Here is a 19560-nt window from a genome sequence, read left to right as displayed (position 1 = left end):
ATTGTTCTGACCATGAGGTGTCAGTGTGCAAACTGTGAGAGTTATTTAGGCCCTGCAAGAAAAGGGTCTGCTTTAAAAATCTGTGGTCTCCTTTTGGGACAAATCTGAGCCATCACTTCAGGGAGCACAAGGGGATGATGGTCCTGGCTTTCAGCACATTATCTTCTGTATTCAAGTGCAATGAGATTCCCCTCAGCACACAGTGTGAATTCCTTGATATTGTTATCTCATGGATATTTGTGTGGTGCCCAGTGTCCCCTGCATCTGGTGAGTGCTGCAGCCAATCCTGAAACACCTGCTTTACCAGCTGCTTCATAAATGGTGCACTTAATAAACAGTTTTTTTTTTTCTGTATATTCCATTGTCTTTTTCCTCCTACCCCCAAGAACAGCAGCATCTTATATTAGTTTCCTGGCAGGCTCTGGGGTTACTTTCTGCTGATGACAGCTTCATGGGCTGTGGCAGGGGCCAGAAGGCCTCTGATATTATTCCCTGGAGCCCTAGGTGTGCTCATTTGTTTGTGGAAAGAGACAGAAGGATCTTGAACCAGAACACTTTATGGGATTTGTCAACCACACTGTGTGCTGTGGTCTAGCTAGAAATTCGGAATTGTTTAGTGTCACCTTGAAGGGACCAGGTTCCCAAGCCGGAATGTGGGGAAAGCAGTCTGAGCACTGGGTTGCTGAGGTTTGGTGTGTGTTTCTGGGGTGGAGGAGGGTGTTGTAAGTTCGCACTGTTACTTTTATTTTCACAGCTAACCCAGATACAGACACCCCAGGCCTCCAGCTTTTATGATGTTTATTAGGGCTGATGGTGCACACAGGCCACATGATCAAGCCCCAGTGTGTTCCCAGCTCAGTGTCTTCTGAGCCAGAGGGGGGATCCAAGAGGTCTGAGGTTGGGGCCTACTTTCAGCAGTGCCCAGAAATGCTCACCTGCCCTTGGCACTCCTCAGCTGCCTCAGGGGTAGCAGAAGTCATTTGAAAATAATCTCCTTGTGTAGGAGACCCTATTTATGCCCCGCAAACGAGCAGAATCCTGAAGGAAACAAAGCTTAGTTCAGGTTTTCAGTTTCAGAGGACCACCTGAATTTTCTGGGTTTCAGAACTAGAGAAAGACACACAACCGCCTCACAGACACAGACAAAGCATAGTGTTCCCTGGTGCAGCCGAAACCCTTTATTGCAGCACCTTCTTCATGCTGGCAGTCACTGCTTGCCCTCGCTAGCATGGGGAGACAAGGCACACCTCTAGAAGACTGGTGCTGGTTTGTGTTATTACAGTACATGTGAACGCAAAGCCTTGCGCTAGCTGCCTCTTAAGGAACCCTCCGCTTAGGCAGGGTCGCCGGGGATCATGGTAGGCTGAGCAGAGCAAGGGTGCCTGTGTTTCCACACTGGGCCGTCTTTTCCTTTTGACTCCCCATGCACCGTGTATTTTCATCTTGGAAATTGAGAGGAACCTCAAAAGGATGAGCTCTCCAAGCAGCCCACGTGGAGCAGAGCCACAGGTGCTCACCTGGCCTTGTTTCCCCTGCCCAGCCTTCCCCACAGCCCAGCCTGGCTTTAGCCTTCCCTTCGCAGCACCACCTTAATGTTGCTGCAGACCTGGCCCAGTGCAGCAAAGAGCGGGTTGCAGAAGGTGCGGATACACAGTGAGTAGATATGGCTGATGCACTGGATCTCGATCAGGTAGCTCTTAATGCAGGGCACCACGGCCCAGATGTGGCAGAAGGAGATACAGGCGAACAGGAATCCCCAGAGCAGGGCCAGTGGAACACCCAGCAGTGTAGACAGCAGGCGGTAGCACCAGTACTTGGAGACGGTGAAAGTGGTGTAGCTCACCTTCCACACACCGTCAAAGCTGTAGGTACCCTCGGGCTCCGCAATCACATCTTCAAAATCTACCTGCAGGAGTCAGAAGGGGACAGCTCAAATCACAGCATATGTGGGCTTTTCTATTGTTTGCTTGCTTGCCTACCTATGTCAGAAACCCTGGGGGTGAGGCCAGGGAGATGGTTTAGCAGCTAAGAGCACTTGCTGCGGTCGCAGAAGATCTGGGTTTAGTCCTTAGCATTTACAGAGTGGCCACAATCACCTTGTAACTCCATTCTTGCGGGATCGAACATCTCTTTTATATTTCATGGGCCCCAGGCATTCACAGGTTGCATATATATACATATATATACGAAACATTTATACACATAAGGAAAATAAAACTAAACAAAAGATTTATATATAAAAAATGGCACATGCTTTTAGCCCCAGCACTTGGAAGGCAGAGGCAGGTGGATCTCTGTGAGTTTGAGGTCAGCCTGCTCTACAAAGTAAGTTCCAGGACAGCCAGGGCTCTGTTACACAGATAAACAAACAGAAAGAAAGAGAGAAAGAAAGAAAGAAAGAAAGAAAGAAAGAAAGAAAGAAAGAAAGGAAGAAAGAAAGAAAGGAAGGAAGAGAGAAAGAAAGAAAGAAAGAAAACCAGGAAAAAAGAAGAAAGAAACTCTGGGGATGTCTGTTGAGCTTCAATGAGTCTTGATAGGGTCTGAGACTGTATCCCTAATGAGTGTCCAATATGGATGATAATATTGTGTCCCAGCCGGGCTGACTTGCCACTTAACTATAGCTACAAGGTACTCTGAAACCTGTTGAACCTCTTCATTCTATGCCTGGGCAATAGCACTTTCAGAAGTTGAGTAGTATGTTCAATACTGTCATGCTAGAGTCACAATGCCTGCTATAGTTTGGATCTGCAATGTTCCTCAAAGGCCCACATGTTAAAAGCTTGGTACCCAACACAGTACTACTGGGAGATGGTGGAATCTTTCAGAGGTAGATTTAGAGGGAAGAAGCTAGGGCATTTGAAATGTGCTCTGGAAGGGATGCTGAGAACCCTGGCCTCCCTCATCCTGTTTTGCTCCCTGGCCATCAGGAACAGCTTGGCTCCACCATGTGGTCCTGCTATGCTGTTCTTGTCTATCCATGGAGCTGAGATCAACTGGTTGGCCATGGACTGTACCTCCATATCTGCAAGCTACATGAAACCTTTGTTCTTTGTATGTTGTTTATTTTGGGTGTTTGTTATAGAGGTGGAGAGAAGACACTGCCAGTGTCCTGACTAGTTGTTAACTTGACACAAACCCAAACCATTTGGGAAGAGGAACATCTATTGAGAAAATTCCCCACCAGATTGGCCTATGGGCAAGCCTACTGTACATTTTAAAAATTAGTGATTGATGTGGGAGGTCCCAGCCTCCTGTGTGTGGTGCTACCCCTGGGCAGGTGGTGCTGGGGTATATAAAAAAGCAGACAGAGCAAGCCAGTAAGCACCGTTCCTTCATGGCTTCTGCTTTAGTTCCTGCCTCCAGGTTCCTGTCCTGCTTGAGTTCATGTCCCAACTTCCATTTGCAGTGATGTATGCCTGACATTAGTTAGCTGAAATAAACCCTTTCCCCCACAAGTTGCTTTGGTCATGGTATTTTATTACAATATACATCCCAACAGAGACATACTCTTTCTATTATTTTAATTTTTTTTTGATCCCGAAGACATTGGACAGCCAGGAGCTAAGGTGAGAATTGGTTGGTAGAGCATTGGTCTAGCATATACAAAGCCCTAGCTTCAAGGTCACCCTCAATGATATAGACTTTTAATAGAGCAGTTTGGATTATACAAGTCCCTTTCTCTAAACAAAAACAAAACAAAACACCAAAGAGCCGAAAAGAAGTTGGATGGTTTTATTTATCCTACAGAGATTTACGGATCACTTAAAGACATGTCATAACCTTTGGTCCTCATGAAGCTAATGTAGATAGCTCATTACAACACTAAGTACTATTTTGAGATGGGATAGGGGATTTAACTCTGACTATGAGGTTAGGAAATTCCTGGGGGGCGGGGAAGAGCTGGTGCCTGAAGGCTACCAGGTAGATGGAGGACCTGCAGGTTGGAAAGAGTACCGGGGCTGAAGGAACAGAAACTACTAGAAGGCAGTTGGCTATACAGTGTGGCGTGCAGGAGATGCAGGTGCTTTCCCAAAGGCTGATGCAAGCAAGAATGGTGTGATGCTGGACAGGGGATGCAGGAGACTTCACCACTGTGAGGCTTTCTATGATGGTGGGTGGTGTTCAACTACATCTGGATTTTGAGCAGCCTGTTTAGTTTTTGCATCTGGGAAGTGGGAGTGCTTGGGGGTGAGAATGGATGCAGGGGTCACTGAGAACTTGGTGACACCCAGTTTGGGGTAGTAGCTTTGAGTTGGAAAGATGCATGGGCCTGTTGCTACCCATATCCCAGCCCAGAACTGTTCTCTTCACCTCTAGTTTACTGAAGCAAAATTGGAGAGTTTCTATTTCTTCAGGGATCTCCCAAAATTTCGAATCCTAAGTGCTAGGCTGGAGGGCTCTTCCAACCTAAGCTGGGTTCATTCACCATCCCCACCTCTCAGGGAAGAACCCTGTCTATTAAAAGGTTCTGACCTTAGAGACCTTTACAACCTCCTTAGAAGGCCTCTAGGGGTAACTTGTAGAGAGACCCTCATGGCTTCAGTAACTCTGCCAGCAAAGAGAGTCATTTGGATAAAGGCTTGCTTCTCTATCTTTGTCCCATCTGGCTCCTTTCCACTTCCTTCCTTGTCCAACCTGTCCTGATCCTGCCTCCCTTTCATGCAACAGTCCTGAGAAATAGAGAGTTCCCTGATGACAGGCTTCCCATTCCTCCTCACAATGCTGGGGAACATGAGGGCTCAGAGGTAGGAGTTCTAACCTGGACCAGGACCAGGCTCCATCCAGGCAGCCTGACTACTCCACTGTCTTCCTGCTAACCCTAATTGGGGTCAGATGCCAAGGCTATGCTGAATCCCTCAGGGAGGGTGACGACTCTCAGTGAGCTCTAGCCCTTAATAGGCAGAACAACCTATTCCAAGACAGAATCTTTATCTTTACACCCACCCAGATCTGAGGGTCATTAATCACCATAGCTCAGATTGCCCCTTTATTCCAGCAACTTCCTTCATTTGACATACCTTTCCTGTTTGTGCCTGGCTCTAAAGTCACTGCTGTGCTTTAGATCCTGAGTAGCTACTTCTTGGCTGGATAACCAAGCAGGTTATTGCGGTTTTTTTTCTGGGTTGCATTTTTCTTGCCCTGTTTTGTAGGAGTTGTCAGAAGACTGAATGAATTGAGATATCCAAATACTCAGAACCCTTAATGGCATGGTTAGAGTTTGGATACAAAATGTTCTGTACTGGGACAATTGTTATAGCCTTGGTCCCCAGGGAGGCACTACTGGGAGACCAAAGAACCTTTTTTTGTTGGTGTCCAGTGGAAGATTGTTAGACCATAGGTGATGTGCCCTTCAAGAGAATTTTGTGCCTTCCTCTTGCTCTTTCACTTGCCTGCCATGAAGTGAATGGCTTGCTCCAATATGTGTTTTCAGCCATGATGAACTGTCTCATCATAGACTCAAAGCAATAAGGCCCTTTGTTATGAACTTCTAAAACTGTGAGCCCAAACCAACCTGCACTCTTCCTAAGTTGTATGTCTTGATATACAGAAACTGACTGAACAGCTGTTGCTGGAGGGAGAGGTTGTAGTACAGTGTGTGCCTCAATAGAGACCTAGCCATGCCTGTAATCCCATCCCAAGGAGGCTGAGACAAGAAAACTGCTCTAAGTTTTGTGAAAGCCTGCACCGCATAGTGAGAGGCAGGTCAGTCTGTCTATAGTATGTGATCCTGTCTCAAACAAACAAATGAACAAACAAGCAAACCACCAACCAAGAACAAAAACCCAGAAAGCTAGAGTCCAAAAGAGAGCTTGCCTGTCAGTGTAGCTGTTGACCAGATGGGTGGGTTTGGTGTGGGTTTTTTTTTTTTTTTTTTTTTTTTTTTTTTTTTTTTTTTTTTTTTTTTTGGTTTTTTTCAAGACAAGGTTTCTCTGTGTAGCCCTGGCTGTCCCGGAACTCACTTGGTAGACCAGGCTGACCTCGAACTCAGAAATCCACCTGCCTCTGCCTTCCAAGTGCTGGGATTAAAGGCATGTGCCACCACTGCCCGGCTTGGTGTATCTTTTAACCTTAGTGAGTTTTGTTCCCTCCTTTAAAAAATGGAATTGATCAACCACAGAGGTTTAGGTACTGAGTAAGGGACTGGGGTGGAAAGGAAGGATCTCCAAAGGAAGAGGAAATAGAATATAGTTGTGGACTGGTGATGGGAGGGGACTGGAATGGGACGATTAATGAGGGAATCACCAATCTTATTAGAGATAATGAGGGAAGAGGGCTAAGGGAGGAAATATGGAGGGGGCAGCGAAAACTAAAGGGCCATTCGAAGGGTCATATGGAAACCCACTACAGTAGAAACTTACGAAAATATGTACATATATGAAAGACATCTAAGTGGAACCACCAAACAATGGGGGAAGCAGATCCCAAACTAGACATCTCTTGTCACCAAATGAAACCTCCAATGCCAGGAAAGGGTTACATCTAATTCAGTTGTTGGTCAAAGGGGGCTTAAGGGGACACCCAAACAACTTAGGCTATTGCCAAGGTTATTGGTTGTGATACACAAACTGTAAGGCCCTGTTGCTGAAGACAACAACCACACAGCTCATCGAACATGAAGACGTCTAGCTGCTGCCTTCCTAGAGCCTTCACCACTACTGAGTACTGTTCAATGCACTGGAAGATACTCTGCATGCTACCAGAGGAGAAAGGTAAACACCAATCCGATGACAAACTTTGATCTACCACAGCGACCTGTCCGCATACTATGTTGTTGTAGTAGTGGCACAAAAGTTGTGAGCGTAACCAACTGCTATCTGATTGGATTGAAGACTCACTCTATGAAGTGGAGTCCATCCCCCGAGTCAAAACCTGAGACCAGAAAGAAAACAATACTGCTGTTCTGCTAAAGGAATTTAGTAATAAGTAGACACTTAACAACATTCTGCTATACTGATGAATCAGCACTTTTACTCAGCCATCATCAGAGAAGCTTCTTCCTGCAGCAGATGGGAAGAAACACTGAGACACACAACTCAAAAATGTCCAAAGAGCAAGACGCTTTGGAGCATTCAGTCTTAACTGGGGTGTCATTGTCAAATCCTCCTCTCAGAGCTCAGAGAACTTTGCAGAAGAGGAGGAAAGATTGTAAGAGCCAGAGGGGAATAGAAGACACCAAAGAAACAAGGCCTTCTAGACACAACAGGACTGAGGCACATAGAAACTCACAGAGACTGTGCAGCACGCACAGGGCCTATGGTCTAAGCCAGATGGGGTCCCAGTTCTGAGAAGAAAAGTAGACACAAGCCCCACCTCTAACCCAGAAGCTATTTCCAACTGACAGCCACTGGGCAAAGGAAAAATTAGTTTTCTCCAAAACAGTTCAGTAGATATTTAAATCATGTGTAAGGACAGGTCTCATGCCCAGCAATAGAGTGCCAACAGAAAATAAACTCAATAGTATGCCTGAGGGTTTTTGGTTTTTTTTTTTTTTTCCCCATTACAGGTCTTTCACTTATAGTGGTGGATTGTTGTGTCAACTTGACACAAGCTAAAGTTGTCTGAGAGGAATGAGCCTCAGTTAAGAAAATGCCTATATAAGATTGGGTTGTAGGCATACCTGTAAGTTATTTTCTTAATTAGTGATTGATGGGGGAGGGCCCAACACACTTTGGGTAGTGCCATCCCTGGGCTCATAGTCCTAGGTTCTATAAGAAAGCTGGCTGAGAAACCATGAGGAGTAAGCCAGTGAGCAGCACTTCTCAATGGCCTCTATATCAGCTCCTGCCCCCAGGTTCTATCCTTGGTTGAGTTCCCGTCCTGACTTCTTTTGATGACGATCAGTGATGTGGAAGTACAAAGAAACCCTCTTCTCCCCAGTTTGTTTTTTGGTCATGGTGTTTCGTTGCAGCAATAGAAACCTTAACTAAGACACTTAGATATTGTAGTTTCCTACTTTTTTATGGGACTCTTGTGTGCACAAGTGCACATATCTTTGTCTCTATGTGCTTCCTGTGCTCTTGTGACTTTTCCTTGGCTCTTTTGGTGTGTGTGTGTGTGTGTGTGTGTGTGTGTGTGTGTTGCCATATTCTGCTTTTTGGGTTACCTTTTTCTGTTTATTTTCTAATGGTGGTGGGGGAGGTAGAAAGGATCAGGGAGGAGTTGGAAAGGGAAAACTATGATTAAAACACATTGTTTGAAAAAATCTATTTTCAAGTAAAAAGAGAAAAAATGTTAGAAAAAAGGGGGTTAGCATTTTTTATTGGTATAAATAAAGAGCAGAGATAAGTTTTTCTCCTATTTACTCATAAGCCATGTAAGTCTCACCATCTAGTTATCTATCTACCCATACATCTATTCATCTCCCTTTCCATCCATTTATTTACCCACCTAGCTAGTCGTGTATTCTAATAATCTATTATTCATCCATTTGTCTAACCATCTATTTACCTCCATTCCCTCTTCTACCTATTTATCTACCCATCTATTTATTCATCTTCAGCAAGGTATCACCTATTCACTTTTCATCTATCTATCTATCTATCTATCTATCTATCTATCTATATCTATCATCTGTATATCTATCATCTATCTACCTACCTATCATCTATCGTCTATTCATCAATCTGACATCATCTGTTTATCTAACTACCCATTTTTATCCATTCTCCTGTCTTCTACCCACATCCCACCTACTCATTCCTCTATTTCTTATCTATTCATTCATTTTCCTATTCATTTGTTTATCTATATACTTACCTACCTGTCCTCACCTCTTCTTATCTATCTATTATTTATATGTTCATCTATAGAAACAAATACTTACTGAACACCCAGTGCTCAGTACTCAATACCTGCAACATGGTAGGTACTCATTAATGACAAGTACTTGTTCAAATGCTATTAAATTCCTATACAATATGTCTTGGAAGTTCTGCTAACATTCCAGATCATGAATAGAAGAACTCTCCAGCTGACCTCATCATACTGGGTGGACCTCTCATTGACAGCTGATAATAGATTGAATTCTTTCTTTTTTTCTGCTTATGATGCTTCCATGAGGATTTCTCTGTTGTTGTTTTTTTTTTTTTTTATAATTGCCATTTCTTCCAAGAAACTGTTGGCACCCACACTTGAGTTATTTCCTGGGATCATCTTTGAGAGCTGGATGTGTGGCAACTGGTTTCTTTTCTTTGAAGCAGAAGCATGCTGTTGAAGGGATGTGCTATGTCAGGAGGAGGCAGATGCTCCCCTAAATTGAATCTGAGACCTGGGAGCACTCTGATCACAAATCCTGACTTGGAGAGCCATTCATAAAAGCCATTCATAAGAGTCACTCGGCAGATCTAGGTGGCCCTGTAGCACATCAAGCACACTGTTCATTCATTTCCTTTCTAGCAGTGGGAAGGAGAAGGATTTTCTTGGAGGATTGAGGCTGAGAAAGCCTCAGAGCCACCTAGGTAGCTGGAGGGTGGGAAGGGAAGATGGTACTCTTTCAGCCTGTGTCTTCTCTGACATAGTTATTTTTGGAGCAACAAGAAAGCCAGCTGTATAATTGGCACAGGTCAGCACAGTCCCTGCAGTCACTGAGAGGGTTGGCAAGATGCAGGACCACTGGGTTGCCTGGGAATGAGGGGGGAGGACAACACCTACTCATGCATCAAAAGTCTGCCTTCACCCAGAATTCCACACTACTCAGTCCTTGGTCATCCAGGGTTGGGATAATTCAGATAGAATATCTAAAAGTACGGGAGGTGGCGCTAGGCTTCCAGCGTCCACTTGGCTGATGAGTTACTGAGTGATTCAAGTTGCTATGCTTTTTTTTTGTTTTGTTTTGTTTTGTTTTTTCCTCTAGCTATTTGTTGTGTTGAAACCTACAAAGAGCAGATGGAGACATGGTCCTCAGCATAGCTTCAGTTTTGGAGTCTGAAGACAGGAGCAAGAAGCTTATTATGGTTGGGTCCTGGTTTCCTGGCTTGCAGTCTTGCTATGTAAGGGGTGGGCCAATTCAATTCCAGAAGGTCAGTATAGAAGCTGAGTTGGTGTTAGAAATGGTCATAGAGATTTGATGCAATCATTTATACTACTGAATAATAATATTAATGGGGATTTATACTATATACTCTCTTTAAATTTCTCTGATAATTTTTACTATGTCTTACAAAAGTATTGCTGTACAACAGACTGGGATAATCGTGGTCAGACTAACCATTGCCCACACAGTCTGAAAAGCACTGATGTATAAAATTACAAATTAAAATGAGATGATAGCTGTAAAGACAGTTCAAAGAGGTGGATGAGATTTTGTTCTTTTGTTATAAACAATATGAGCAGATTTCTGTATGAACTGGGGTAACCATGGCAACACCCATAATGCATTTGGGCCCTATAGATCATCTCTGCTTATGCATCTTATACTAGTCATTTCATAAGGTATAGAAGGGCCAAGCAGAAGGAAATTCAAGCAAGACAGACAGCAAAGCTTGTGCCTCAATCTCCTCTGCATGCTTCTTGCCCAGGGTTACCACATGGGCCAGGTGCCTTGTCCAGCACCGCTTTAGGGATGAACCTGACTGAAGTGGTAAGGGAAGGGAGAAAAGACAAACACAGACATAGAAAGCTGGGATCAAGTGGTCTGAGCTCTCTGATGGAGAAAACACAGTACCCCAGGAGCTCATCATGTTTATTATACAGAGTGAACAGAGAGGTGGGGTTGTTGCATACAAGGAGGCAGGGTTTTTGGTATAGAGTTAGATCAAGGAGGCAGACTTAGTTAATCTTTATAGGAGCAGTCTCTGTGGGTAAACAGCCTTCAGGCTGGAAACATCCAGGGGGAGAAAGCTATGTGGACATTTTCTGCACATGTTTATCAACAACTACATACAGACCAGAAAGGGAAAGTCTTGCCATTTACCTCTGACCCCAGTCCCTTGGGAAAAAGACTTTGCTTTTATTCCATGGGCTTGAGCCTATGTCATATGAAGTCAGGACTTCAATCCAAGCTTTCTTTACTCCCTATAGCCAGGGATACCAGCAGGAGCTGAATCTCAGAAGGAAGTGACCAGGTATTACCAGTAGTTTGGAATGAAAGCATACTACAGGGCTACCTAGAGAACCCTTGCTGGAGCACAAAGGGATTTGCATTTGTGTAAAGGACCAGGGAAGAAGAAACAGGGCCACAGGAAGTGAGACTGGAACCTCCTAGCAGGACCCCACTGTCTTCCCAGTGCATTTTGGCACCTAGTCTCTTGCTGGCTTCTTCCTGGCACCTCTCTTGCCCTCTCAGCTAGTGCCTTGGTGAAGATGGCACTGATGGGGTGAGGAGGGATGGAAATGCCTTGGCTGGAGTCCGAGACCGTGTACTAGCTTTTGGCTGCTGGCTAGCAAGTCTCCCCAAATAACCTTCAGTGAGTCACACCTCTTTGTATCTATGACCGTGGGTGGTCTTGTCCCATTTCAAGTCTGAGGTTGCCATGTGACTCATTTTAACCACCAGAATGTGACAGAGAAAGTGCTGGGCCAGCTATAGACTAAGCACCAGGAAGTCCTGGCACCTTGGCAGAGTCACCCGGTTTTGAAATTTACTCTTATACCTTGCTCTAGAGTGGTACTAAGTGGGTGCTACAGCCTGCTCTTCTAGAAACAGTCCTGAAACTCTGAGATGGAAGCTTAGCCATCCCAGCATCCTCACGGAGTCCTGTCCTCTGTCTCTACTTGTGTCCTAGAATAGCAAAGAACCTCCTTGAGTGTTCTAGCTCAGAAGAGTCCCCAGGTGATGTCTGCCCTAGGCTACCTCTGACTGAAGCTGCAGGGGATGTCCCCAGAGACAGTGGAACCACCCAGCCAGCTCCACAAAGCCACAGAACTGCTGGGGGGGATGGGCTGCATGGCAGCTGATTACTGATAAAAGCCCATCACTGAGGGAGGCACCCTGGATCCCAGGTTCATATCCTAGAGGATGCAGGACTTGTTTGCTGATGTTCAAAATTTAAGGACAAGACATCCTCTACCTTGGCTGCATAAAGACGTCTTATGATGGCAGAATACAGGTAACCACATTTTAGCAAGCTACCCCCTCTCAAAAAGGAGACTACATTTTGAAAGGTCTAGACAAACATAGTAGCACTAGGTGAGAATACTTCTGTATTAATTCCATGTGGCCTTGTGTGTGTTTGTGTGTATGTGTGTAGATGTGGGTGCACATGCAGATGTGTGCACGCACGTGCCCACACATGTGTGCTCATATGTATGCATGGGGGTGGGAGGCCAACACTGAGTCTTATTCAGTAACTTCTCCACATTATTTTCCCAAGACTGCCTCTCACCAAGCCTGGAACTTATCTATTCAGCTAGCCCGGTTAGCCTGCAAGGCTCAGGGATATTTTACCTCCTCCAGTCCCAGTGCTGGAGTTACAGCACACACCAGTCCTGCCTGGGTTTTTATGTGGGTTCTTGGTGAGCTAAGCTCAGATCTTTATGCTGGTGCAGCAAGCATTGTTCTGACTGAGCCACTGCCCCAGGGCCCATGTAGCCACTTGGAGAAGAAGTTTATGGAAGGCAAGGCACTTAGAGAAAGGAGCTGCCAGTGAGGATCAGATGAACTACGATCCCATCCCTTCTGTGTTCTCTGCCTGCCTTTTCTGTGTTCTCATCCTCACATTTTCTTTTGAGTGCCCTGTGATTTTCTCAATGGATAGTTCAGTATTCTCCAGAAGCCAGAGTAGCAAAGAGGTTTTATTTGTGGTTCCAACTCTGACTAGCTGATAGGACTTGGCTTCCTGGAAGAGTACTGCTATTAGTAATGCCTGCTGTGTACACAGGAAGGGGTGATGGTGGCATCTACCCATCTCGTTTACCAACTCCATCCTGTATTCTTCCCAGAACTGTGGAAGATTCCATATAATTGTTCATTCCACTTCCTGTTTTTAGAATGCCTGGTCCTCATTTCATTTTTTTTCTCATTTAAAAAAGTGTGCCTTGGGTATCATTTTGCCAGGAAGACTGCTCCTGATTTTCCCAGGCACAAGTCCCTTTCTCCCCCAACCTTCCAGGACACTTCCTCTGACACCAGCTTATGGCATTTGGCACCTTCCCCTGCCTCAGCTCCTTATTCTAGTCTCATCTGCAAGGCTTGGATTCTTCCTAGGAAGAAGCATTGGGTCACCTTTATTATTGCACAGCAGAGACTCCTTTCTCTAAGAGCAGGACTCTGAGGGTAGGCTGCTGGCTGGCTGCTCTCAGTGCTGCTTGGCCTTACTGACAAGCAGAAGGCTCCATTGGAAGATGGAGGGTGTTTTGTGGCAGGTGTGAATTGAAAGTGGGTGAAGAACTGAGTTCAGACACATTGGTCTGCTTCCCTTTCCGAGGAGCTGAAAGTTGCTGCTGTTTCAGGAGCAAGTGCCCATGTGTGAGCCAGTGAGGGAAGGACTTGGAGTCAGCCGTGAGCCTTCTCAGAAATGACTCCAGGGACTGGGGTAGGCTGGCGTTTCTAGGCATGCCTGGGGAAAGGTGCTAGATTATCTACAATCAGAGTCATCAGGAGGTGCCCTTGTATGGGGCACATGTATGAGTGAGCTTGGAGCCCCAAAGCCTGGCATGTGGTATGCACACAGCTCTCATCAGTATGGTGCCTGGTACACAGCTGGTTCTCAGTAACAAGTGGGGGTCAACAGTAGTAGTGGGATCGGCTGAGGAAAGAAATGAGGTACTCGCATCATAGTTCCTTAGTGGTCGTCTCTCAAGACTTCCACTCAGCCAGGTGCCTGACCCAAGTGTCAGAGAGTGGTTTAGTGGGTATATGGGCTCCGTTTTCACTGTGACTCTTACTTTCCAGCCTAGGTTCAAGGGTAGCACCTATAGGAAGCACCTCCCTGTGCCGAGGTTCCCTGGGCGGCTCTGTCACCTTCCTCTCTTGTGTTTTACTGCATGAAATCTGCAATTGACTGCAGTGAGGACTATACCCCTCTTCCCACCCCCTGAAGGTCCCCCCTCCCCCCCCAACTTTCTTTCTATACCAGGGACTTGGCTCACAGACAGAAAAAGATTTTTTTCAAGTCATTCAGCTGGTCTTAGTGTCCTAACTGGGGACCGCCTCAGCTGATGCTTCCCGGATTCTGTCTTTGTTGTTCATCCTATCCCATGAGGACCCTGCTGACATGTGACACCCTGGCAAGCCTACTCAGCATACTGCTGTGGCTTCTGTGCTTTCGCCTTGACCTCTGTCTTATCTCTGTTCCTCACCTGCCACCCATCCTTCTGTCTTGTTTCTTTCTCAGGTGATGACAGAAACCCAGACAGTAGAAGGTTGTCCTGTTCTGACAGCCTGCCCCACCCCCACCCAGTCAGCTCTCTGAAACCGTGTGGTATTTATCTCCTGATATTATCCCTCATCTGTGTTTCTAAATGTTTCATTTCTGGCTCATTAAAAAATGAAGGAAAGGAAATGCAAGACAACTTCCCAAGACAGAAAATGTCCAAACAATGCCAGTTAATTTCCTCTGAACAAAATTAATTGTGCACCTTTTATTTAGCCTTTGGGAGATATTGGTATGGTGATCCAGGCTGCCAGAGAGGACACTTTTCTGTGTCAGAGAAGTGACAGGGAACTGGGTACCTTTACTGCTGTCACTGCCTCTTTCTTTAGGTCATAGTCAGGGTCTGGCTCCCTCTTGGCTCAGTAGAACCTTATCAATTCCCTCCACACTTGGTACCCATCACAGCATCCCCAAGAAATTGTGTTGTCCTATGCTTCTTATTCCCAGCCCCAGTATCCACCAAGGACTCCAGAAGGGTCAGTTTTCCAGTCTTCTGGACTTGAGGCTGCTTGAGGACTCTGCTCAGCCCCAGATAAGCACACACTTCCTGGGAGTGGAGACTGTGTTATGAACCTTCAGTTTATACATGGCATTTCTGCTGCCCAGAGCTGTTTGGGGATCATATACCTGATGGGGGTAAATGGTAATGATGTATTGTCACAGGAGGAAATGAGGTTCAGAAGCTTAGGTGACATATCCAGTGTCATTGTTTTTGGGAGGAATCTGGAGTTGAAACCAGGCAGTTCAGCTGGACCACTCTATGGAAACTATGACTGTTGCAGGTCTCTAGTATTTTGGAGTTGGGACATTTTGCTTTGTCTGTATCCCATGGAGTTCCATCTCCACCTTTAGTGACCTATGTCAATGCACAACAGTGTTAGGCCAGACATGGTGGAGGGGTACAGGGAGGAGGGGACATTGGGTGGTGGTGGTTTTGGAGTCTGAGTTGAGTAGAGTGGAGGTGAACACTTCTGTTCAGGATACAGGGGTATGCTCTGGGGGGGGGGGGGTGGCATTGGGAGTCACCAGGCAGAGCAAACAGGTGGCACCAACTTGCGTTGGATGTGGGCGGGCACATGGAAGGCTGGGTTTTAGACAGGTAGAAGGTGCGGTCTTGTAGGATGGCAACTCTGGCTATGGCTTTGAATGAACTCTTGGTTGTGTTGCTAAAATCTGTGGCTCACATGACCCCAGGTCTCTAAATTCTGTGTCACAATAATCATAGTATAAAAAGAGAGATGTGGCTCCACTGTTGGAAAATAAGAATGTCCAGCACAATCTGAGCGTGTGAGTCAGTTTTCAATGTTAAATTTTATGAACCAAACATGGAACATATATTTCTGAGGAAAATCAGGAGTCCACACAGGGGTGTGTCCTCAGTATAAGACATACAAAGTTCTAGCTAGAAACAGACGTGTATCCTTTTATGTGGTTTAGATGTTGAAATGCTACAATTCTGGATATAGAATTAAGTAAAGACATAAAAATTAATTTCTTTTAAAAATTAGTGTGTGTGTATGGTGTGTGTGTGTGGTATGTGTGTGTGTGGTGTGTATGTCTGTGTGCATGTATGCGCTATGGTGCAAGTGTGGAAGTCAGAGGCCTTGTGGGAGTCTCTTTTTTCTTTCTACCACATAGATTCTGGGCTAGACTTCAGGCCATTATATTTGGCAGTGGGCATCATTTCCCACTGAGCCGTCTTGGTGGCCTCATAAAAATCAGTTTCAACCATTGGGTTCTTCTTTTTAAAAAGTTACTGCTAGAAAACTTCAATTTTCACAGCAGGTGGGTACTTTGGTCACCTCTGTACTGTCTGTCTGGTCTGTCTAGTTTTTCTCTCAGCCCGGCACGACTGTAGTCTAATCCTATAAAACGGCACATATAACACTAAGCCATGGTGACTGTCATGCTGACAGCACAGTCCCCACAATCATCTGCAGAGCACAGCAGCCTGAAGGAGTGACTGCAGTTCTGTGGATGGTTTTACAATGTGCAGGGTGACTGGACAAGGGCCACACCGCACCTGCACTTCTACAGGCTGCTCTGGCCTGTGATTCCCAGTCCTCAGCCTGGATGCCCAGACTCTGAGGCTGGTGTCTGGGACTTTGCTCTGGGGCTGGCATCTGGCATTTAGTTAGTAAGAGATTGAGTCATGGGGACCCAAGGCAATGTAAGTGTTCTTTTCTGGGTGCCTGCTGAGAGGCCTTTGCCAGGTCCTGGCTACTAGGTCTGGGGTAAGGCAGAGAGCTAGGGAGGCAGGGAACAGGAAGGATGACCTATAGGGACCATTGTGCCAGAGAGACAAACACAAGGCACTGCTGCGGGGCAGCTAGTATCTCATGGCGGGGTCACCGATGAAACTGGCCTCAGATTAGTCCCAAGCCCACTATGGAGACAGCCTAAGTGCTGCTGGCACAGCAAAGCAGCCGACTTGGCCCAGGTTCTCAATCTTCCCAGTGATTCCTCTGGGGCCTGGGTCCAGAGCCAAGGGCAGGCATTTGGAGCTACTAGTAAGAAGACATTTTTGGTGTCTTCCTCTTAGCACCATAATGCAGGTGGTTAAAGTTTTCTTCTTGCCTTGCTAAGGCCTGTATAATTTTGCCTGTTTGCTGGGGTTTGAAGAAGACAGCATCCAGGGGACTTTAGGGAGGCTGACCTTAAGTGTGTGAGGACCATGATGTCCTGCTTGGGCATCGAGCCTACCTTCACAATGTCCTCATTGATGTTCTTGGGGTCGCGATTCACCAAGTCTATCTCCTTGCAGTGAATGTCCTTGATGATCCGTGCCTCCAGATCTGTGTGCTCTTCGGTCATCATCGTGAGGCTGAGGCACCTTCAGGAGGAGATCAGAGCCTTGTGGCTGGTATCGCTGACAGTCCTGGGGCAGAAAGACCAAGCTTAGGGTCTCCAGACTGGTGCCCCTGCGGGCTAAATAGGCCCCACCCAGCATGCCGGCTGACAGCTGTCCTGCATAACTTCAGCCGGCCTCTAGTTAAAGCTGCTGGTGGCACGCCTCCAAGCTAAAATTAAGACTGGATGGCAGAGCGCTCCTTAAAGGGGGCTGTGCAGGCCACTGGCCTCACGCGAGAGGAGACCTGGCATTCCCTGCCAGCCACCAGGGCCTGGCCTTCCCGGTACTCTGTGGAGGCGGGCTGAGCAAGCCCCTTGGAGTCCCTGGAATTCGCCACTCGGTACTCAGGCTCCTCCCAGGAGCAGCTGCCCAAGAAGGGAGGTGGGCTCAGTCCCAGCTCTGTCTCATGCTAGCTGCTGAGTGACCTTGGCACATGTCCCTTCTCTGGGCCACCATAACCCTATCTGTGGCTAGGGATACTATAAGGACCAGGAAATAACCATCAAGATTCCTCCCACCCTGGAGGAGAGGAGACTGGCTTTCTGGGGGATTCTACTGGAACTGGAAATGTGTGCTAGACTCTCCTTACATTAGTGATCGGCCGTGGTAGTTTCATAAATAAATCACTGTGTGTGTTTTATTATTAAAAATTTTAAATTACATTTTATTTATTATTTGTGTGTGTGTGTGTGTGTGTAAGTGAGCAGTACACAGCATACGTGTGGGGTCAGAGGACAACCCAGGGGAATCTGTTCTCTCCTTCTGCCACGTGGGTTTTGGAGATTGAACTAAGGTCATTGGGCTTGGTGGCAGGCACCTTTACTTGCTGAGCCACCTCACCAGACCCACCTGCGGAACAGGTCCTCATGCTTGGGCAGAAAGCACTTTGTAGATGGAGCCATCTCCCCACTCCCAGTTCATCTCGACTGTCAGGTTGACTGGACTGTGAGACACCTACGAGATTAGGAGAGCGGACCTCTGGAGCTGCCTGTGCGGGTGTTTCTACAGATGAGTCCACTGATGGACTCATAACTGAAGTGGATGATCTGGAGATGTGAGAGAGCTAGAGGAAGTGGGTCACTGGGAGCCAGCCGCGTGCCTCTGAAGGGCAAACCTTATCCTGGTTCCTGACTTTTCTCATTTCTGTTTCCTGTCTCCTGTGTTGAGTTGCTCTGCTCTGATAGATTTGTCATGGATAGGGAGATACTTTCTCCTGCATTCCTCTAACCCAGACACCCACAACAAACTTGCTTTTCTGTGCCCTGGAAGGAAGAATTTACACCAGGGCACAGGTAGGGCTGCCAAGTAGTGAAGGCTTATTTTTAGCACCCTAAGTGCTAAAAGGCTAAGTGCATCCTGCAGAGAGGCAGGAGGTCTGCCTCTAGTATCTGGACTTGTAAGTCTTGTCCTACCATTTCACTGTATCTTGCTTATCCCTGGAGTGGTCCAGACTAGATAGAGGCTTTCTTAGCCATTCTTACCCACAATCCAACCTGTTACAGGGAACTCAGGACTCTGTATAAAGGTGTAAGTGCCTGGAGAGTTTCGAGGCTTACTAGAGAAAGGACATCAGTCTTCTACATGCTCCCCAGGGAGGCTTTGAAAGCCAGCTGGACATGCCTGAGGCTGGCTTTATTGTTGTAGACCTAGCTATAAACCTCTCCTTTACCTTGCCCGTGTTATTGTAGCAGGCTCTTCTGCCCTAAATGTTGTTTTAAAGTGTAACAGAGAACAGTGAGCAAAAGTTAATTTTTCCTAACAGAAGCTGTCTTTGTTTACAGTGACACCGAACTAACACTTTGCCCTGCTCTCCCGTGCCTTGGAGCAGGTCTATGGCTTCCCCCTACAAGGGGTGTGGGTGTCAATGGACTACAGGATGGGGTGGGTTTGGGATGAGACAGGAAGAGGAAACCACAGCGGGGGTGGGGTAGGGTTGCTCCATCCTTGATGTGTCAGGCAGTGCCATGTTGGCACCTTCACATGGCCCTGGCTCCAGGTTTTAGAATGCCCACAGGCAGTCCATCTACCAGTGGGGTGCCCCTTTCTCCACTTTCTAAGGTCATCTTATAATTTAGCTGTCCTTTGAAACTCCAGGGTATGACAGATGACAACGTTGAATCCTGGAGGCCAAGGTCTATGCATCTGCTTATCTACCCATCTGCACATTTATTCAGGGTTTAAGCTTTTCCCTGCCTCAAGGGCCAGGGTTTGGTCAGTGACCAGAAAGTGATGGACTCTTCTGCAATGTGGCAGGAAATCCAAGATATGGTTTATAGACAAGCCCACAGGGAACTCTTTCTGCGGGATGGCTGTAGAGTTAGGCATTGGAGGGCAAGTAGGAGTCGATCACAGAAAACTGTTTAAATAGACCGACCGTGGCTTCAGAGGGGTGTGAAT

At 46.5% G+C, this 19560-nt stretch overlaps 1 protein-coding gene across 1 annotated transcript; it reads right to left on the bottom strand.

Annotated features, from left to right (window-relative positions):
* Positions 1–769: 769 nt before the first annotated feature.
* Positions 770–17440, bottom strand: Cav3 (caveolin 3). The gene is made up of 2 exons (XM_034511898.2): positions 17016–17440; positions 770–1906 (listed from the first exon to the last, which is right to left on the bottom strand). Exons 1-2 carry the CDS (start codon positions 17127–17129, stop codon positions 1565–1567), a joined length of 456 nt encoding a protein of 151 aa, XP_034367789.1. The 5' UTR covers positions 17130–17440; the 3' UTR covers positions 770–1564.
* Between the last annotated feature and the right edge of the window lie 2120 nt (positions 17441–19560).

Source organism: Arvicanthis niloticus, chromosome 9 (genome assembly GCF_011762505.2).
Source record: "Arvicanthis niloticus isolate mArvNil1 chromosome 9, mArvNil1.pat.X, whole genome shotgun sequence".
Classification (NCBI taxonomy): Eukaryota; Metazoa; Chordata; class Mammalia; order Rodentia; family Muridae; genus Arvicanthis; species Arvicanthis niloticus.
Note: the sequence above shows the minus strand (reverse complement) of the source record. Positions and strands in the feature narration are given on the sequence as shown.